This window comes from Euprymna scolopes, chromosome 12 (assembly GCF_053919585.1).
Source record: "Euprymna scolopes isolate OS-2025 chromosome 12, ASM5391958v1, whole genome shotgun sequence".
NCBI lineage: Eukaryota > Metazoa > Mollusca > Cephalopoda > Sepiida > Sepiolidae > Euprymna > Euprymna scolopes.
Genome location: NC_136493.1, coordinates 149973407 through 149997051, shown reverse-complemented (window position 1 = coordinate 149997051; position 23645 = coordinate 149973407). Strand labels below are relative to the sequence as shown.

The window sequence follows — 23645 nt, the reverse complement described above, 5'->3', positions numbered from 1 at the left end:
CCATTGACAGCTTAGTACTAAATTCTGTCTCCCACGTGAGGAGAGTTTGCTTGTCTTTTTATAGTTGTAACAGTCCATTCATTTGAGGGGTGTTGGATCAGTCCATTATATCAGGCACGAAGGCTGAATCCACAAAGCAAGCAAATAGCACCCTCCAGGAAGCCTTGATCACTGCTGAGGTCATCACAGCATTCCAAAAATGGAAGGAACAGAAATCCCAAAATGCGATGTTAAAGGCCATGATGAGGTTGGGTTGAAGCAATTCTGTTCTTTGTAGCAGCAACTCAGCATGCTGACCTGGAACTCCAGCTGCAAGCTGGAGAAGCACTGAGCAAGCTGGGTTTCTTTTTTTTGCCATGGACCGCATCAAGTATAAGCGGATGCAACTATCATGAGCGTATGATGAAATCATCCTCGTTTTTGATACATACCGAGCAGATTCTCTGAAGAGTGCAAAGAGTGCAACCAGAGATAAACGAAGACAAGAAAAAGCTTCTGTCCAGTATCAAGTCAGAGATGACACTAACATCAAACACATCCCAATGAGGAGGTTCCTCTCCCATGACAAGTTGAAGGCTGATCTGACTATCTTGCTGGCCAAAGTACAACAGGGGATCATGCAAGCTGATCATCACATCTACTTCTGGATACACTAAGAGCAACAAAGACCTGGTTTTTAAAGTAAATAACCACAAGGAAGTAGACATGCTGCTGATCCATCAGGCTGTGCTGGCTTCACAGTGAAACCCACCTGATGCACAGTTAGTATTTTTCTTCCCAGATATGGACGTTTTAGTGCTAGTCACAACAAACTAAGACCTATTGTGGAAAAACACGTCCATTTCTACAGCCTCTGGTGTTATGCAAATTGAACCACTGTGGCGAGCTCTACGTAAAGAAAGAGCAAAGGCTTTGCCAGCCTTCCATGCGTTCACTGGGGCCGACAACACAGGGAGGTTCTCCCATATATGCGAGACAACCTGGCTACAGATCTACCTCAAACAGGTGCGGATGTTGTCAATGCTCTGCAAATGCTTATGGATGAAGCAGAAGTGACAGAAGCAATGCTGTCAACACTGGAATCCTTTGTATGTGCAGCTTACTTGCCAAAAGGGATCAACATAAAAGCAATCCCTGAATTACGATGGCATCTGTTCTGCAAGCATAGGGCAGAAAGTGACAGGCTCCCTCCAACACCTGGAGCTCTAAAGCAGCATATTTTAAGAGTTGATGTCCAAGCAAGGGTATGGGCACAAGCAGCCATTTCTCTGCAGATTTCACAACTGGATCTCCTGAAAAATGGATACTTCAAACAATTGGATGGCATCCTGAAACCAATGACGACAGAGGTCCTGCCAGCCCTAAGGCCATCCTTGAGTTGGTCACATGCAAATGTATATTTGACTGACAGATGTTCCTGCAGGTCTAAAGACTTAGCCTGTACTGACATGTTTCAGTGCAGCAGCCAGTGCGAAAATGATGAAGATTCCCAAGCTGTGATATATGCAAATGATGATGATGTTGATGATGATGATTATGCATAGACTATGATCAAACATTTCATTATGTTTGCACGAATATTCAAAGTTTACAGTTAAAAGGCATTTCAATAAAAATAACTCTGATTTAGTATCTGACTAACTGCCAGGGTTGTTAAGTTTTTTACCCATCTGGTGGATTATGTGTTTCAATGGGGTGGGGGGGGGTTACAAAAGATGAAATGATAACTTGGACCATTGACTTCCTTGACACTGAAAATGTAGGTTTAGCAGTTGAAATCAATGTTCCAATTTATTTAGAGGACGAGATATTACAAAACATACATCTTACGGCGGCCATTTTGTAAATCCAATATGGCTGCCAGATACACATCTGGGAAAATTTTATAACTACCACCATTGGCTTCCTGCACCCTGAAAATGTAGGTTTAGCAGTTAGAATCAGTGTTCCAGCTTATTTAGAAGTTGAGATATTACAAAGCGTACATCTTATGGCGGCCATTTTGTAAATTCAATATGGCCGCCATATACACATCTAAGCAAATGCAAGCATTAATTTTCTGAGTCCTGAGACAAAAACCTTTCCAAAAATGTATAGGTTTGAAAATCTCCAAAAAGTTCCCACAAAAATTAAAATTGTGCCATTAGGAACCTGACTATAACTTGAGAAATGAAAATTATAGAGATTAAAAGAATAACAATTTTAATATGAGGTTGCTAGCTAAACATTAGTTCAGCCGTTTTGGCATAATGGTTAAGATGTTTGCTAATGAATTGGGAGACCAGAGTTCAATCCATGGTTGATTTGTACAAAAGATAAAAAAAAAAAAAAAATGGTATGCGATGCATTCTTGCTAAACATTCAGCATTATAAGCTGTGGATCAAGGATAAGTGGAGCAATCCATGAGAAAGAGGGTTAGCATTGCTGTTTTAACATTTAAGTTGTATTTAAATAAGTCAACAACTTGAATATTTCTAACACCCTTTCCGGGAGACGATCATTATTGTTTTTTACTTTTTTTTAAAAATATTTACATAACAAAAGAATCCATTGTTTGAGTTGACAAATAAAAACAGCAGAGAAGGGAAGAGAGGGGGGGGGGTAGGGGTTCAATTTCTATAAAATCATGCTGCCACTTATATATTAGCATCCGCATTTACTGAAGGATTTCGGATGAAGAAAGAGATGCCATGCGAGAATAACTGAATCGAGTTAAAGACAGAAATGCAAGGATACATTTGTAAGTATAGAATTTAAACACAATTTTTCTATGATTTAATTAAATTCTTTAAGAAATTCTTTTCAAATTTTAATCGTTTGAACAAACTTTAATTGTATTTAAAATGCAAGTTTTAGTTATTCAATCAGATTTGGATTCAAATTTGGGTTTAGAATTTAACTTAAATTAACTTATTAAAAATAAAAAATTTTGGGTTTCAAATATGAATTGTATTGTTCTTTTTAATTAATTGAATTAAAATCAATTGTATTGTTCTTTTTAATTAATTGAATCAAAATCAAAATGGCTGCACCTTTAAAATTTCAATTGTATTCACATAAAAAGTATTTTTTTAAAATTAATTACTTTAAAATTAAAACGATTGCCGTTTTAAAATCTAAATTATATATGTATTAATAGGAGATGTATTGGTATTTTTTACTATTTTATTAAAATTCAATTGATAACCGGTTTAAAATTAAAATTGTGTTTACATAAAATATATTGTTATTTTTAATTAATTTAATTTAAATCAAAATGATAGCTGTTTTAACATTTAAATTATATTTATAGGACATGTATTGCTATTTTTAATTATTTTAATCAAAATCCAAATGATTACCGTTTTAAAATTTAAATTGTATTTTCATAAAATATATTATTTTTAATTAATTAGTTTAATTAAAATCCAAATGATAGCTATCTTAAAATTAAAATTTTATCCAAATCAAAATTATTGCTTGACTAATATTAAAATAAAAATAATTGAGACTTTAAAATTGAAAATGTATTTAAATAAAAGTTAGGTTCTTCTGTACATTAGAGCCCGTTTGTCCATGAGTCTCCCTTGGTAATGCCTGGCAAATGACGGGAACTGACGATAATACTGAGCGAACGGAAATAAAAAACAAACAAAAACAAAACAAAACAAAAAACGAACACAAAAGAAAGAAAGAAACTAAAACACACAACCTACCATAATAATTTCATAAATTTTACTGTTTCATTTTTTTCGGGAGTGGGTGACTGGCCTGGGTGGGTGCAACTGATTTTTTTAATAAAAGTTTTGTTTCTTTGACTTAGTGAACAAATATATTTTTTGCTTTGTTTGTGTATGGAAATTATTTTGGTTGTTTTTTTTTTTTTTTTTTTTTTTTTTTTACGGCATATCAACCCTTTTCAGGTTATTTAATGCCTAATCCAGTGATTTTGAACAAAAAATTTTTAATAGAAATTTTTTTTCAAGTTTGTTTGTATTTAATCCATAGTTGGAACCCTAACAGTTGGAAACCTAACTCCGAGTCGGAGTGGACCTGAGAGCAATGGCAATTAAGGGGTGGCTCCACATTCCCCAAAGCCCGCAAGTTAGGCCTCACCACCGGATATGGTGTAAGGTCATATCCAGGACTGTTATTTTGGTATTGTATTCATTAAATTAATGAAAAAGTATTTACACATATTTTTGTTTGGGGTCATATAAATATTCTTCGTTAAATATTTTTCAATGTTTTTTTCAACGAAACAAGTGTGAATTCATAAATTTTACTGTTTTATTTTATTTATTTATTTTTGTTTGTGTATTTTTTTTTTTTTTTTTTTTTTTTTTTTTACACAGTGATCACCACTTATCAAGGCCCGGAAGCCACTCAGGGATAAGGGTTATTGCAAGTACATAACGTTAGTGAGGAGATTTTATGAAGTGTTTAATTAGGGGGGCGGTTCATTAGAAATTTGTTAACATTAGACTTGAAGACATCCAAGTTGTAGTCAGGAGGGAAGCAGGCAGACGGAACAGAGTTCCACAGGCGTGCAGTTCTAAGAAAGAAGCTTTGCTCATGAAATCCGCGTTTTGATTTAGGCACAGATATAGAGTGGGGGAAATTTTTCACAGTCGATTCAGCTAGACGGGTGTTTCTCGTGAAAGTTTGGCGAGGGGGGACCAGGGATTGGAGCTCAGACGAGCACCTGCCATGAAAATAACGATAAAACAAGGACAGGCTCGCAACGTCTCTTCTGTGGGAGAGGGGTTGCAGGTTAGAGAAAAGGGCATCCCCCACTAAACCACGAAGTCTATTTTGTACTCTGTCAAGGCATGATAGGCTGTTTTTGGCAGCTCCTGCCCAGATATGGCAACAGTATTCCATCCTTGGCCGTACTTGGCTTTTATATAGATAGAGAATTGCATCAGTAGTGAGATATCTTCTGGAGCGGTAGAAGGATCCCACCATCTTTCCTGCGACCTTGGCAACAGACTTGATGTACGTGTTCCATTTCAGATCAGGAGTAAAGGTCAAACCCAGAAGCTTGTCAAAACATGGGGCCTCACCCAGATGAGAGCCATCCATCACAATTGATGCCAGCTGGGGATCAGAGCGTTGATGATGTAAGGATAGGAGTTTGGTTTTAGATGCATTAAAGGTAACTAGCCACATCTTCCCCCACTGAACCACGCGCTCGAGATCAGAGGAGAGAGAATCCGAGAGAACTTCTTCATTTACAGCCTTTGATGTATTGCCGTAGATGGTAGTGTCATCAGCATAGATGTCAACGAATGATTTAAGTATGTGTTTAGGGAGGTCATTGATGTAGATCAGGAAGAGAGTTGGGCCGAGGATTGACCCCTGAGGGACTCCAGCATTTATATTGCAGGCCTCCGATTTTTGTCCATCTACCACTACTCTTATGAGCCTATCGGAGAGAAATGATTTAATGATTGAGAAAACATTTCCAGTTATACCGTAGCTGGAAATCTTGTGAAGTAGACCCTTATGCCATACTTTGTCAAAGGCCTTTGATATGTCAAGAGCAATTGCCCTAGAAAGGAAGCCTTTGTCAAGAGATTCACTAATCCTGTGGGATATAACCGTCAGCACATCTGCGGTATATCTTGCAGAGCGGAAACCATATTGTGTGTCACTAAGAAGGTTGTTTCTGCTGAGGTGGTTGACTATTTCTCTATTTAATATTGATGGAAAGTTATTTTGGTATTGTATTCATTAAAATAATGAAAAACTATTTACACACATTTTTAGTTTGGGAGCATATAAATATTTTTCATTCAAGATTTTTTTAATGAAACACGTGTACTTTATTTTTGGTATTAAATTTTTTTTTTTTTATATCTAAAGAAACGTTTGGAGCAGCCGACGACGGCATTTGTTTTTTTATATGCATTCTTCTGCAAAAAAAAAAAAAAAAAAAAAAGAATTCTTGGAAATAGTTTTCAGTACTCATTGGGCGTTGAGTTCCATGGCGACCAGCAGAAAAATTTAATGGGTAAATGTTTATTTATTGAGATTGTTGGACTGACTTCCTCATCTTGGTTGTTATAGGTACAACGTTTCGGCCGTTTTGCCCTCCGGCCTTCATCAGGTGTTTTGTATAGAATTAGGGAACCGTTTGTTATTATCATTACGGGGGTAACGTGTTTGGACTCCAGCTAGGCTCTCTGACCTAGTTGCTGATTATCTGCTTTGAATGTTACTTTTCACTGCCTTCGTTCAGGATTGAACTCGGCACATTTGGGTAACTGTAAACTTTGATACAACGTCTAGGACCATTCGCCCATATATTACTAGGACAATTCTTAGTTGGTTTTTTGTTAATGTTAAACCTATGTTGTTATTCAAGGTTTTCTCTCTCTATTAGAGGTGTCCAAATTGCATTCAGCTCTACGCTTGGTTTGCTCAGTAGGTTGTTATGTCCGAGCATGTGAGCTGTTTCTTTAAGTTTTCTCACTTACCCTACCCCCCAATGTAAACAGAATTTTTGTGAAAAATTAAACAGTTATTCTGCTCGGTGTATGTCGCCGCGTTACTTACGAAAAAATAGTAAATTAAACTGCAGAAGAAGCACCTGTTAAATGTTGTACAAGTTTTATAATTGAAAAAAAAACCTCCAAAAAAACAAAAAAAACAAACGAAAAATAAAAATGCCTTTGTAAACCGCTCGTGAAAACTTAATTTTTTTAGATAAATTAAAAAAAGCATCAAAAACTATGTAACACAGAAAAATGAACCACATTTTTATTTTGAAAACTTTCTTGTTATTTTAAATGTCTGCTAAAAAAGTTCCGTGATGTGACAAGTCACCTTACTACGCGCGTCCATGTACGAACGCATCATGTAAGAATACCATGAACGATGGCGGTGAGTTGGCACAAAATAGTGAGAGGGTTCAGGGGTTAATACCATGCAAACGGTAAATTTGCGACGGGTTTGAATATCAGATTTGTTGTCAGCGACCCCGACCCCCCCCAAAAAAAATTTATTTGTCGGTGTTCTGTTGTAGTTAAAGTAAACATTTACCCATTAAATTTTTCTGCTGGTCGCCATGGAACTCAACGCCCAAGGAGTACCTAGTTTTCTTTTTAAAGCTTTTTTTTTAAAGTTTGGTTGTTAGTGTTTGTCATTTATTTTGGTTTAGATTTAGGCTTAGGCTTATATGTTTTTTGGGCAACTTGTGGTTTCCTGAGAATAGGCTATTTCCTTAAGGATAATATTTTTACCGGTTGTAGTAAATCAGCCAATGACGGCAAAGGAGGCTGGAAAAGGTTGTTAGAGAATGTAGAAAGAGGAAGTTCCTGAACTTACTGCTATATCTTTTATGGGTAATGTCCGAAATCAGTGCTCGGAAAAATCAAGCTACCGGAAGTGGATACGGTTGATTTTAGAACGGAATGGAGTAACGGAGTAAAGACACGAAAAACGAAACCATATATTTATTTAAAAAAATTACGGTATATTTTTTACGGCCCAACCCTTAGTAGAATAAACAAACCCCCACACCCTCCCCATCTTAAGAACAGCTTTCAAGGGTGTTTATTCCGAAAGCCGTTCTTAACATGGGAAGGTTGAGGGTGTTTATACTACACTGGGTTAGGTTGTAAAAAATACTTAAGTTTTAACACTTCTTATGTTATCACAAAAATAAAATGAAATGGCTTTTAGACAAAAAAAAAATCAAATAATAAAACAAATATTTTATTTATTTATTTGTGGACTGTTATCCTCATCTATACAGTTGTTGTATCCTGACGTTTGATCTTCCTTCGGGGCTTGTGGCGTAGTGGATAGAGACAGTGAATCTCTACGGTTCCAGATGAGTATGGTCCGAAAATAACGGTTTCGATCCTACCGAAAGCCAGCCAGAGGATTAATTGGCCCAAACGTGTTGAGACGACAACAACAACTATGGAAGGTGGTGATTGCTGAGGATACAGGTAAGAGACTCAACATTCCTATCTCATCGCAGAACCACCTGACGAAGGCCAGAGAAATAATTGGCCGAAACGTTGTGAAACACCAACTATGAAGAATAGGATAACAGTCCGAAAATAAATAAATAAAATATGCAAATTACTCATTCAGAAATATTCCATCAATTAATTAATAATATACCAGTCAGGACGGACCCGCCAAGGGAAGATCAGATAACAAGAATAAAATTGGATTTATAAGAATAAAAAATCCAACCTTTGGGGCCCATGACGCAGTGGATAAAAACGTTCAATCTCTACAGTTCCAGGTGAGCATAACGGTTTCAATACTACCCAACGCTGACCAGAGGATTAGTTGGTCAAAACGTAGTGAGACGACAACTATGGAAGGCAGTAATTACTGAAGATACAATTTAGAGACTCAGCATTCCTATCCCATTGCTGTTAACTACCTGACGAAAGCCAGAGAAATAGATGACTGAAATTATGAAGATGAGAATAACAGTCTGCAAATAAATTAATAGATATACAAATTACTCATCTCAAAAACATTTCAATAATTAAAAATAATAAATATTTTATTAAAAAAATTAATTATGTTTTAACACTTGTTTTAAAACGAAGCAAAAAAAAACAAACAATTATATAAATTATATATACATATATATATTATAAAGTTTTATTTAATATTCTTGTTGTTTCGTCGTAAAAGAAGTGTTAAAACTAAATTAATTTATTTTTAACAAAATATTTTTTTATTATTTGATAATACAAGAAGTGTTTTTTTTTACATTTTTGTTTAAAAGTCATTTTTTGTTTCGTAATAACACAAGAAATGTTAAAACTAAAATATTGTTTTAATAAATATATGATTTCGTTTTTCATGTCTTGTCTCTGTAACTTCATTCCCTTCCATAATCAACCGCTTTCATTTCCGGTAGCTTGATTTTCCCGATGATTATGATCTTGAACATTACCGCTTCATGATAAAAAAGATTCTTTCCGAATTTTTGTCTCCACATAAATTAATTGTAATAACTGTGAAGTAGGTCGCGATTGATTCAACACTCTTTTTTATTTTATTATTTAACTTCCACATCATCTCCACATGATTTGTGTCAGCTTTAGTCGTAGGATCCACGGAATTAAGGCTGGGGTTGATTGTAAGATGTTCGTACCCTTCACATCCTAATTTGTAGTATGCTTCCCAGCAATCGGATACTATTGTGGTCCTCGGCTGTATGTATTTTTTAATTAACAGAAGAAGGATTTATGATTTACGGTTGGGACTACCAGTTGGCAAAAAGACAGCGGACGGAACATTATGGCAAACACGTTAAGTATTTTTTTAAAACTCATCCTAAATGTTTTTTTATGTTACCTTGTTTATAAACTTGTTTTTCTTGTTTTATTTATGTATTTGTCTGTATTCTCCTGTCTTATTCATCACCCCCCCCCCCATGCTACAAAGTAAATGATAAAAACAAACAAAATTCCGGAAACTAACGATAAAAAAAAAAGATGCCGGAAATTATTCTCTATTAGAGTAGATAAACTTAGGACTTTATTTAAGTAGTATACTTAATATATACTATTACTGCAAGCTTGCCTATATTGAAAATGCTTGCTTCCTGGCTAGCCAATCAAACCATCTAATATAGTTAGCCTTATTTTCAAGTACATTCGAAATATAATACAGTGCCATTAGCAAAGAAAAAGTTACCTATGAAAACGAACCTCCTAAAGTAAAACCTTGAATAATTATCTAAACTCGAATGTAAATTAATATTAAGCCGACTTTACAAATTGATAAAAGTTAATTATTGGATTTAATTAATTATAAGGTGAAACTCCAATGATTCAAACTCGATAGATAACGACAAACTTCCACCCATTAATATGGGAGGGGAGATTATCATCAAAAGTTCCTGAATTGTTAACTTAGCACCGGACTTACTACTTGTAAGTCACTTGTACCCATTCCCCCCTTTTTTTTCTTTTTTTTTAAATGGAGAGTAGATAATACAGCTCCAGTAACTCTCGCTTCTCCTTTTTTGTCCCTCAGTCCTCATTCAATGAGTGATTTTTCTGACAAAGGGTGAAGAAAAAGCTGCTTAAAGGTCGGTACTACTTGGTGACCAGTAGTCTGAGATGTCGGAAATTTTTCTGTCTCTGTCTGTCCTTGTGGCCATGTCACTAGTAAGAGTGCTGGAGGTAAACGTTTTTGTCTGGGCTGACGTTATCCGCCTGATAGTCAGGGACCCGAACCTTGGATTAACCACTAAGGAGGCTGTCCTATCAGCAGGAGCAAAGTACTGGGACTGCTGTATTGCCATTTGGTGAGTGGATCTGGACCATGCAGTAGTCTCTGGTGGGGCCTCTCGATGCCATACTAGTGGGTAATTGTTACGGCTTTACCTTTTCGTGTGCTACAAAAAAAAAAAAATTTTCCTGTCTTTTTCTCTCTTACTTTCCCTCTCTGTACTGCTCTAACCAAGTATGGCGACCTATTCCACAAATCCCAAAACCTCAACATGAAATATCTCCAGAATAAAAACTCAATTAAACCTAGAACCCCATCTTCCAACATAGACCCCTACTACCAGGTCTCCTTCTCCAACATCAGGGGTCTACGTTCCAACCTTCCAGAGGTTAAAACCCAATTACAGGAGACGAAACCGAACATATTATTTCTAAGTGAAAGTGGAATAGGGCCGACCACTTCCCTAGATGAGTTCATAATTAACGGATACTCTAACTTAACAGCTAAATCTGACCCCAAGATCGCCATGGGCATGGAATATGTGCCTACATTAAGGATGGCTTCCCGTGTGGCTGGGATATCTCTAGAGAAGATCTTAATTTACCCTATATGTGCTTCAGGGTTGCACTTGCTAACACGACTGCATTTATATTTGCCCTCTATCGGCCCTACAACAGCAGAGTTACTATCCTTAAGAGCATATCTGAGAAAATAGACCACATACTGTCTGCACATCCCTCGGCTAACATCCACATCTGTGGTGACTTCAACGTCCATAACGGGGAATGGCTGACGCATTCAAATAAAACAGACGATGAGTGGAGGTTTTGTCATGATTTTGCCATTGCTTATGACCTCACTCAGATTGTTCGCGAACCCACCTGTGTGCCCGATACACCCGGTCAATATGCAAGCCTCCTAGACCTTTTTCTCTCAACTTCCCCTGAGCTATGTTCATGTTCCGTTCATTCTCCTCTAGGATCCTCTGACCACTCCGTCGTATCAGTTAAGATAAAAACGAAATGTAAGAAGTCTCCAGACGTACCCCTTCCACCGTACTGTATACCGATACTCGATGGCTGACTGGGATAGCTTCCATACATTCATATCTGATTTACCTCTGCACTCCATGTTTAAAAAGGAAGTGTCCTCTATAGTATCAGATCTGACCGAATGGTTAATTGTAGGCATAGACCAATTCATACCATCTAAAAAATTCCAACAAAAACCTAACAGCCAGCCATGGTTCTGTAGGGGACTAGGATATATATATACCCCAATCCCGTTACAAGAGAATAATGAAACGAATGAGGAATTGAAGGAAACAAAGGCTCAGCTAATGGATAAGATAAACGTGGTTTATTTGCTATTGAAAGAAATGAACGTTTTAGTTACAATATGTCCGCGCGTATGTGGCCAATGTTCGTTGCAGGACTGGTGTTGTTGCAAGAAAGGAAATGTATTTTCATCTCAAGTTCGGGTCACTATTGTTTGTTCGCGCGTGGGAAGAGAAATAATTGTTGTAGGAAAATTGAGAATAGTAGTCCAGCGTGTGTATGCATTGATAAGGAATTAACTTTTGTGGGGGTAGTATAATTAAACAAAGCGTACTTATCTTTTCAGACGACGGGGGTGGTAAGTGGCGGCCAGTCGTGCTACTTCGGTGATATGTGTCAGGCTTTTAACTGGAGAGCGACGACTACATTTATCAACCTAGCGGCGCGGCGTTTTTTGCCTCCTGTGTTTTTCTTCTTTTTCTTCTTTGGTTTGTGTAAGATAGGCATTGTTAGAATTGAAGGCGTCTCGGCTCATAACGTGAGAGCGGAGTTGGCTTCAGTTCACTGGCGCCTTATTTCTTCTTCTTCTTCTTCATCTCTTTAGGTCGGGTGGAAGAATGTCTGTGCGTTCACTGACGCAGCTGGGCGAATCTCCTTTTCTTTTCTTTTTTTTTTCTTCATTTCTTTAGGTCGGGTGGAAGACTGTCCGTGCGTTCACTGACGCAGCTAGGCGAATCTCCCCTCTTCTTTCTGGTCCCCTCCTTTTATAGTCGTAAACCGGCTCCCAGCGGCTGTGATAATTTAGGCCTTTATTTTCGGCGGGGAGCTCTGCCATTGGTTCATAATTCTTTTATGGTTTCTTATTTTTCCTTTTCCAAACGGAAGCGATGCGTGGAGCCATGTGCAAACGACGATTTTTTATTTTGTCTCTTATGCTGGAGACGTTAGCATCCGGTTGGCATGTTCCCACACACATCGCCACCCGAAATAGCGGAGCTATTCCGAGAGTGCCCGAGAGGATTTTGGTGGATTGGTTGGTTCGTTGGTTTGTTGGTTGGTTGGTTGGTTCGTTGGTGGGTTGGTTCGTTGGTTGGTTCGTTGGTGGGTTGGTTCGTTGGTGGGTTGGTTCGTGGGTTGGTTCGTTGGTTGGTTCGTTGGTGGGTTGGTTGGTTGGTTGGTTGGTTGGTTTGTTTGTTGGTTCGTTGGTGGGTTAGTTCGTTGGTTGGTTCACCATTTATGACTCGGAGGTTTTTTTTTTTTTTTTTTTTTTTTTTTTTGGAGGTTGAGGAGGTTTTTTTTTTTTTTTTTTTTTTTTTTTTGGATAGTTTCATTTAGAAGAGGTAAAGTGTTCCTAGAATGTTTGTAGGTGTGTATGCATGCTTCGTTCAACCTCATCCATCTCATTTAAATAAAGGGGCGGGGTCACCATATTGTAGGGGACTAGGATATATATATACCCCAATCCCGTTACAAGAGAATAATGAAACGAATGAGGAATTGAAGGAAACAAAGGCTCAGCTAATGGATAAGATAAACGTGGTTTATTTGCTATTGAAAGAAATGAACGTTTTAGTTACAATATGTCCGCGCGTATGTGGCCAATGTTCGTTGCAGGACTGGTGTTGTTGCAAGAAAGGAAATGTATTTTCATCTCAAGTTCGGGTCACTATTGTTTGTTCGCGCGTGGGAAGAGAAATAATTGTTGTAGGAAAATTGAGAATAGTAGTCCAGCGTGTGTATGCATTGATAAGGAATTAACTTTTGTGGGGGTAGTACAATTAAACAAAGCGTACTTATCTTTTCAGACGACGGGGGTGGTAAGTGGCGGCCAGTCGTGCTACTTCGGTGATATGTGTCAGGCTTTTAACTGGAGAGCGACGACTACATTTATCAACCTAGCGGCGCGGCGTTTTTTGCCTCCTGTGTTTTTCTTCTTTTTCTTCTTTGGTTTGTGTAAGATAGGCATTGTTAGAATTGAAGGCGTCTCGGCTCATAACGTGAGAGCGGAGTTGGCTTCAGTTCACTGGCGCTTTATTTCTTCTTCTTCTTCTTCATCTCTTTAGGTCGGGTGGAAGAATGTCTGTGCGTTCACTGACGCAGCTGGGCGAATCTCCTTTTCTTTTCTTTTTTTTTTCTTCATTTCTTTAGGTCGGGTGGAAGACTGTCCGTGCGTTCACTGACGCAGCTAGGCGAATCTCCCCTCTTCTTTCTGGTCCCCTCCTTTTATAGTCGTAAACCGGCTCCCAGCGGCTGTGATAATTTAGGCCTTTATTTTCGGCGGGGAGCTCTGCCATTGGTTCATAATTCTTTTATGGTTTCTTATTTTTCCTTTTCCAAACGGAAGCGATGCGTGGAGCCATGTGCAAACGACGATTTTTTATTTTGTCTCTTATGCTGGAGACGTTAGCATCCGGTTGGCATGTTCCCACAGTTCTCCCCAGAATGTGCTGCTGTTATCGCGCACAGAAATCACTTTTTCCATAGCTACCAATGTAATAGATGCACTGAGACTAAAGCTGCTTTCAGGACTGTCAGCAACTACTGTAAAAGAGTAATAAAAAATGCAAGAGAGCTATATGCCCAGTCTGTTAAATCCAAGGTAGCTGATCAGCGGCTTGGTTCCCACCAGTTTTGGCAAATAACAAATAGGATCCTGAACAGAAGTGTGCGTTATATCCCAACCATTATCAATGGACCAGAGGTCATCTCGTCAGCGTCAGACAAGGCCAAACTATTTGCAAAGAACTTTGCAGCTAATTCTACCCTATGCGACGAAGACCATCAACTCCCCATATTTCCTCCTATAACACAGAACAAGCTAGGTAACATACAAATATCTGTGCATGAGGTCGTCAAGCTAATCAAGAACCTAGATTCCAGTAAAGCAACTGGCCCTGATGGCATCCCAATTATAGTGTTAAAAAGTTTCAATCAGAACTTGCTCCCATACTTACGAAACTATTTAAGCGCTGCCTTAAGGAGAAGTGCTTTCCGACTCCTTGGAAGACCTCATCAGTTTGCCCTGTATTTAAGAATTCAGGTGGTAAGTCATCTCCCTCTCAGTACAGACCAATAAGTCTCCTGTGTGTTATGAGTAAGTTGCTGAAATCCATATTAAATAGAGAAATAGTCAACCACCTCAGCAGGAACAACCTTCTTAGTGACACACAATATGGTTTCCGCTCTGCAAGATCTACTGCAGATGTGCTGACGGTTATATCCCATAGGATTAGTGAATCTCTAGACAAAGGCTTCCTTTCTAGGGCAATTGCTCTTGACATATCAAAGGCCTTTGACAGGGTATGTCATAAGGGTCTATTTCACAAGATTTTCAGCTACGGTATAACTAGAAATGTTTTCTCAATCATTAAATCATTTCTCTCCGATAGGCTCATAAGAGTAGTGGTAGATGGACAAAAATCGGAGGCCTGCAATATAAATGCTGGAGTCCCTCAGGGGTCAATCCTGGGCCCAACTCTCTTCCTGATCTACATCAATGACTTCCCTAAACACATACTTAAATCATTTGTTGACATCTATGCTGATGACATGACCATCTATGGCAACACCTCAAAGGCTGTAAATGACAAAGTTCTCTCTGATTCTCTCTCCTCTGATCTCGAGCGCGTGGTTCAATGGGGGAAGATGTGGCTGGTTACCTTTAATGCATCCAAAACCAAACTCCTATCCTTACATCATCAACGCTCTGATCCCCATCCCATAAAACAAGAATAGGCTCGCAACGTCTCTTCTGACAGTGGATTCAGCTAGACGGGTGTTTTTCGTGAAAGATTGGCGAGGGGGTACCAGAGATTGGAGTTCAGACGAGCACCTGCCATGGAAATAATGATAAAACAAGGATAGGCTCGCAACGTCTCCTCTGTGGGAGAGAGGTTGCAGGGTAGAGAAAAGGGCATCCCCCACTAAGCCACGAAGTCTATTTTGTTCTCTGTCAAGGCAGGATAGGCTGTTTTTAGCAGCTCCTGCCCAGATATGGCAACAGTATTCCATCCTTGGACGTACTTGGCTTTTATATACATAGAGAATTGCATCAGTAGTGATATATCTTCTGGAGCGGTAGAAGGATCCCACCATCTTTCCAGCGACCTTGGCAACAGACTTGATGTACGTGTTCCATTTCAGATCAGGAGTAAAGGTCAAATCCAGAAGCTTGTCAAAACACGGGGCTTCACCCAGACGAGAGCCATCCATCCCAATTGATGCCAGTTGGGGATCAGAGCGTTGCTCTTCATTGTTTTAAGATGTACATTCGACAACATGTTTTATCCCCCCCCCCTCCTCGTCTGTTGCCAGCAACCGGGTTTCCTGACAAAACACGGGACAGTTTCTGGAGATTTTCAAATAAATTCCAGCCTGGAATGATACATTTTTCTTCATTTTCACAAGACTTGTTGCTTGAAGAAGTGCAATTATACTTTGCCCTTTCTTTTCCTTTTCTTTTTAAACTCGTTTCTTTCCTTTCTTTTCTTTTAATTTTTACCGTCTGCTCACTCGTTTGCGTCTTTTTTGCTCACTTGGTATAATCCAGCTGTTTCAGTGATTCACCGGGTGTTGCCGAGCGAGACTCACGGAAAAACGGGCTTAAATTTTAAATGTATTTAATTTTATTTGTATTGAAATCTAAATGTTTGCTATTTCAACATTTAAAAATGGGCTCTAAAGTGCAGAAGTACCGAGAGTATTTTTTATTTTTAAAATCGAACTGATTGAGAAATTAAAATTGCAAATGTGTTTAAATTGAAAATGTTATTTAAGGATTGCATTTTAAATATTTAAGTTGAATTAAAAATATAAATGGCTGTTGTTTTAAAATTTCAATCGTATATTTTTCTTTTTGATTAATTGATTAAAATGGTTTCTATTTTTACATCCAAGTTTAATTAAGAATAAAAATGGTTGTGAGTTTAATATTGTAATTAAAGTTATTGTTCTTTTAAATTGATTAATTAAATCAAAATAAAATTAAAATTGTAATTAAATGAAAGTTATTGCTATTTTAAATTAATTAATTGAAATCAAAATGGTTTAGTAATTTAACAAAAACAGTGTATGATGAAGGATATCTGTACGAAATATGATGGATACAAAATATCGTATACCAAAAATCATGTAAATTGAACAAGTAATTTCATAAAAAAAATCAAAATATACCAAAAATCATGTAAATTGAACAAGTAATTTCATAAAAAAAATCAAATTTTATGGCTAAATAATGACGCAACGCCATCTTGAAAAGAGTTTTAAGAAATAAGGGAGATAACTCTGTATCAAAACTTTAGAAAGTCATTATTAAACGCATTGGAAAATCCATTCAAAAATGATTTTCTTTATAAAAATAAACTACTTGATCAATTTACGCGATTTTTGACGTACGCGTAAAATTTTTTTTTTTCCGTCACGAGTACATGCATTTATTTTTGTTTTTCATATCGAGGAAAAATTCTGGATAAGAACTAATAGTTGTTTTCACATTTAAGTTGTATTTAATACCAAAATGGTTGTCTTAAATTTTGAATGTATTTAATTTTATTTCTATTTAAAATGAACGATTTTTTAATTAATAAATCCAATTGAAATTGAAATGTTTGCTATTTTAACATTTAATTATATTTAAAATCATAATGGTTAATTGAACATTATAATTGTGTTTAAAATAGAATTTATGTTTGTTTTCAATGAATTAATTTAATTTGAAATCAAAATGGTTGCGTTTTTTTAAAATTTAAATTGCATTTAAAATGAAAAACTTAAATTTTAAATGTATTTAATTTTATTTCTATTTAAAGTAAACGATTTTTAATTAATAAATCCAATTTAGATCCAAATGTTTGCTATTTTAACACTTAATTATATTTAAAATCATAATAGTTGTTAATTTAAAATTTACATTGTTTTTAAAATGAAATTTATGTTTCTTTTCAATAAATAAATTTAATTGAAATCAACATGGTTGCATATTTTTAAAATTGAAATTGTATTTAAAATGAAAGATATTAATTTTAATTAACCAATTAAATCCAAATGATAGCTGTTTTTACATTTAATTATATTTAAAATCAAAATGATTGCTGTTTGAAAATTTTAATTGTGTGCAAAATCCAAATCATATTTTTTCAAAATGAAATTCAAATTGAAATAAAAGTCGTTAGTTTTCAAATTTAAATCCAAGAGGTTGATATTTTAAAATAAAGTGGCTGTTCTTTCAAAATGGAAGTTCAACTTGATCACTCTAGTCTTTCAGTCAACGTTGGTACAATGGACATTGATGTATACATCGAATGTTCTTAATCGACTGCGAAATAAAATAGATATTTATCTCATTCGCCTACTTTATCGTCAAATATATGTTGATGCTATTCTCATTTTAATTTTTCTTCTTTATTTACGTAATTTATTTATGTCATCCTCTTAAGATTCGTAATTTTCAAATATGTTGATGCTGTTTGTGTTTTTAGTTTCTTCTTTATTTACGTCATTTATTTATTTACGTTATCCTCTTTACCATACACTGCTGTTAGTACTGCTATATCTATTTTACCACTTCTCCTTTCACCTACCCTTCCTCCTTCCATCTAAAACATCCCACATGCAAAAGAAAAAAAAAACAAGTAAGATTATCAGAGTTTCATATTAAATGCATTGAAAAATTATAGTTTTTGCTAATTTAAAATTTAAAATGAAAGTTATTTTTTTAAGGTTCATAATTTTCATTTCATTATTTTTCAGTTATTTTTAAACGGAAGAAAAATGAAACGAATTATTTTCCTCCGTTTATATGAGAGAAAAAAAGGATAAAGATGTCTTCTCCAGAAAATTTTAAGAAAATTTTAATGGATCAGAAATCGACTTTAAAACTATTTCTAGTCTTTTTTGATCTTTAAATCTTTTTAAAGATTTCATATATAAATAGATCCATTATGTTTTTTGTGAGTGTGAGATTGCATATTATTAATTACTTATTATTCTTAATTACCAAATATAAAATTGTCAACCTTTCTTCAATAAATCACATAATTCATAAAAGCAAATAGAGAAAACGTTCAAACTTCATAATTTGTTCATGTAAGGTCCTTGATATGGCATTTCGGAGAAAATGACAGTTGTTCAAAATAATAACAGTCGATGGTAAAATCTAAGGTAAAATTCCTGGGTTAAAAGATCCTCAATAAAATCCCATCCGTTATAAGAACATATATAGATTTGGTGTATGTGTATGAGGATTCTGTATATTATAAATCGCCAGAAAAAAAGTGTTGAAATATTTTTGATATCTAATGGTGCATGCTTCCTCAAAGTTGGGAGATTCTATTTATAAACGCTGCTGATAGGAAGTGACGAATCAAATTCATTCACGTTATGCTATCAACCAATCAAAAACCAGAATTGTATATAAGGATGCCGTATATTATAAATAGTCACAATAAAATGTTCAAAGTATCAGATTCAGCCGAAAAATTAAGACTTCATTATACCCTTTTGCAATTCTTTTAAGAAATGTGGACGGTTTAATTTTATATTCAACTCACAATGAAAAACAAAAATGGAATTTATATTAAAATAAATAATAAAAAAAAAACTGGTAGCGAATTAGTAAAAATTCGTCATCAAAAAACCAAAGGCATCAGCAAAATATAATGAGCAGACAAAAAATTAATTACAGTTATATATAACTAGCGGGGGTACCCGGCGTTGCCCGGGTGTTAAGAGGTGTGTGTGCTCGGGCGGGGGGGGGCGGTAATCAAAACATAAGAATAAGCGATAAATATTTTTAAATATTAAAATGTTAAAACTTAAAAAAAAATTGAAAAAAAAAACACCCAACAAATCTAACGTAAGGCAAACGAACGATGTTAAATGTAAAAATCGGAAAAACAAAAACAAAAAAAAAACAACAGAAAAACGAACGTTAAAACTTCTTTAAAAAAATCTGAAAAATAACCCCCTCCCCCCAAAAAACGCGAAAAATGACTTAAATAAGCCTGTTTCAATATTACAATTTAAAAAATCGGTGGGTACCCGGCGTTGCCCAGATGTTTTTGGATGTGTGTGGTCGGGCGGGGTTGTGGGTGTTAATGAAAACCTAAGAATAAGCGAAGTAAAAAGAAAACGTTAAAAAACATCTAAAAACACGTGAAAAATGGCTTAAATAACCCTGCTTCAATATTAAAATTTAAAAAATCGAAAAAAAAAGACACCTCACAGCCCGATTTGAACCCAAAACCTTTAGATAATTACCCAGCGCTCTAACAAACTGAGCAAAGACGACGTCCACGGAATTCTGTCAGTTTTTCAACTATTTAAACTAAATCAGGTTACGACGTTGTATGACGCATGCGTAGACGTCGTATGACGCATGCGACGTGGTATGACACATACGTAGAAGCGAAATCGTCCTGAGAGGACGGTTTTTGCTGACCCCCCTGTAGAAAAGTGATGATTTCAGGGTGAAAAAATCAACGTTTTTGGCCAATTTTTCGATATTTATCGAGCGAAGGTTGGAAGTTTAAAATGATACCAATCTGGCGAAAATCCGTGACCCGTGTGGAAAGCTTTTGCGAAACATACAAACACACAAACAAACATGCATACACACATTTTCGCTTTTATATATATACTAGCAGGGCTACCCGGCGTTGCTCGGGAACGTATAAACAATGAAAAAAACAAAAGCAGATATTGAACATATGTTTTATTCTTAAGGGAGAGGAATCTTTCATCTCAAGTTTTAGCGTTACAAACAAACATTTGTCTTTTATATATATAGATAATGACAGGTTTTTTTGGGGGCCCCCCTCGAAGATAACTGATCAGTTGACCTACTTCTAGTGGTCCGTTTGACGTGAAATTTCGATATTTGTCATCCGGGTGATGGGGCTTCGATATGATACCAAATTTGTCAAGTTTGGTTCCGTCCTTCAAAAGTTTTAGCGTTACAAACAAACATACATACATACACACAGACGTTTGGCTTTTATATATATAGATTATATAGATAGATGATAAAATATTACAAATCTAAGTTATAACTTTTGCTCTGTTTCTGACCAACGCTTCTTTCTCTTTTATTCCTAATTATATGTATTACCCGCTCTTTTATTTCTTTTCTCATACGATTTCTTTTATACTTTCTTTCTTTTTTTTTAAATATTTCCTATATACATATGCTTATATATTTATTTTGTTTTATTTTCATATTTTTCTCTATATTTTTTCATTTCATTTTCTTCTTCATTTATTATTTCTGACCGAAAGAGTCTTTAAACGGTTTTTATTTTTATCTATAAAATTTTATTTACAATGCTGAGTTTTTTCGCTCTTAAATTGATATTAAAAACCTACTTTTTCTATTGAAAAATATTAAATTTAACATCTTGATATAATCAGCAATGGATATGTGAGCGACTACATGAAGGTTAACTACTTTGCATATTCCTTTGAATAAAAACGTTCTAGAACACCTCGATATATATATATATATATATATAGTCATACTGTAATGTTATTATATTCCTAATCAGAGAGGAGTTTTGTAGGGACGTTTCACACAAACAAACACGGTCACTTTATATATATATATATATATATATATATATATATATATATATATATATATGTATATATATACACGGTCACTTATATATATATATATGTATATATATATATGTATATATATATAAGTGACCGTGTTTGTGTGTGTGAAACGTCCCTACAAAACTCCTCTCTGATTAGGAATAGGATAACATTACAGTATGACTATATATATATATATATATATATATATATATATATATATATATATATATATATATATATATATAATGATCGTGTTTGTGTGTGTGAAACGTCCTTACAAAACTCTTTTCTGATTATTTAGTCTACGAATTTTAAAATTGATATACAAGGTATTTTGACTTCGGAACACTTTCAATTCGGGTTTTAGCCTGAAACAGCTGGAAAAATTGAAAAACAAACAAACAAAAAAAAACAGTTGACCTGGGAAAGAAGAAATAAAATAACTTCTGAGCATGCGCACATATACATTTTTAGCTGGAAATCGCTTTTAATCAATCTGTCGATAGCTCAGATGGTAAAGCTGAAATCTGAAAAGCTAAATAAGGATTAAGGCTGGAACGCTTAATGTTTTGGTTTCGATTCCAGCTGATGGCACAAAGTTATATTTTTTTTTACTTTTAAAATCATTAATATATATATATATATATATATATATATATATATATATATATATATATATATATATATAATTTGATTTATAATAAAAAAAGATATGCAGGGATGAAAAAAAATTTGATATATAGGATATTTGGACGTGTAGCACACTTTTGATTTATGTTTTAGCCGGCAAAAATTGTTATTCAGGGATCAAAATTGAAAACGAAATAATCCAACATGTCAGGGTAAATTGAATAAAACATTATTCATGCTGTTATTTTTGCACATGCGCAAAATATAAACATTACCAGCTCAAAGAGACTTAATTTTGAACCTTTAGTAGGCCATATATCTAACTGAAAACATCAAGACTGCTTTAAAATGTCTCACGCTCAAACCCGGACAACGTCGGGTAACCCTGCTAAGTTTCTATAAATTACCTGTTATTTAACGGCTTTGCAAACCACCCTGACAAAGCATGAATTTTAACATCCATCTTTGTGCATATTAAAAGCAAACTGTGAATTATATCAATATATTTTCTGTATTTTTATATTTTTTATGAATCTGATATTAATGTGAGAATTCCTAAAATTTATCTTATTTCAGATCTGGGCGGATAAACACCAAAACAAAATGGCTGCTCCAGAGTTAAAATCCATGATATTTGGCGCATTTTTGGTTTTGTCGTTATTTTCATTTTTTGTTTGTCGAGCATGTCCAAAGCAATGCACCTGCATGTACGAAAAGTTCAATGTTGCCGCTTCGTGCAAAATAAATAGTTTAACCTCAAACGATTCTTTCCATCTTTTACCAATAAGTACAAGGGTTGTAACATTAGTTTGTCCAAAAGACGATCGACTTACATTGGAACGACGAATGTTTCAGAAATTCTATCGTCTACGAGAATTAAGATTTGTGAACTGTACTTTTGACAAGATAGACAAACACGCATTTGAAGGCATGCACTTCATGGAGAAACTTTTCATATATAATTCAGTTAATCTAACACTTCCGCAAAATTTTTTTCATCACATTCGACAACTAAAACATTTGACAATTTCACAAAGTGATTGGAAAATCTTTTCTTTAGATGATTTCTGTCTCGTAAAAAACATTAATACCATAAATTTAACGCGAAATTCTATCATGGAAATTGTGGAAAATTCAATATCTTGCCCGGAAACTTCTTTTAGTCAACTAAAACAGCTTTTACTAAATGATAATAAAATTCGAATTTTGAGAAAAGGATTTGCCAGAAAATATAAAAATATCACGAAACTGGCATTCCACAACAATCAAATTGAAGAAATCCATTATGGTTCACTTGTAGATCTTTATCGACTTCAATTCTTGGATATTTCACAGAATTACATTAAAGTACTCCCGGATGATTTATCTACTGGCTGCCCGGAATTGTTGGAACTACGCATTTCCAAAAACCCAATTACTGAACTCCCGAAGACTTTCAACAAACTTCAGAATCTAAGAAAATTCCAAGCTCAAAAGACATTATTAAGTGACATTTCCATTATTGTGAATATGTCCATAAAAGAACTGAACGTGAAAAACTGTAATTTAAACACCATTCCTATTCCTTTCTGTGGAAAAAGTTCAATTCTCCGAATCTGTGTTCTTAAAGAGAACAAACTCCAAGATATTCCAGCAAACACTTTCCAACAATGTCGTTATTTAAAAAATCTCGATTTATCAGGAAATTTTATCAAATCTTTGAATGCAAATTCATTTAACGGACTTGACAAATTGATGAAATTAGATTTATCAATAAACAATTTATCACATATTGACAATATAACTTTTCAACACTTACATTTGAAATATTTAAATTTGAGTAACAATGTATTGAAAGAAAATCCTATGGTTCCGAAACACATACAAAACCTTGACTTTGGTAAAACCAGTTACGGAATATACAGTTTAACCAAATTCTTGTGTATCTCTTGCAAATTTTAAAT

General features: G+C 35.1%; 1 protein-coding gene across 1 annotated transcript; it reads left to right on the top strand.

Annotated features, from left to right (window-relative positions):
* Positions 1-1246: 1246 nt before the first annotated feature.
* Positions 1247-23643, top strand: LOC145291121 (uncharacterized). The gene is made up of 2 exons (XM_080136636.1): positions 1247-1381; positions 22279-23643. Exons 1-2 carry the CDS (start codon positions 1247-1249, stop codon positions 23641-23643), a joined length of 1500 nt encoding a protein of 499 aa, XP_079992762.1.
* Positions 23644-23645: the final 2 nt, after the last annotated feature.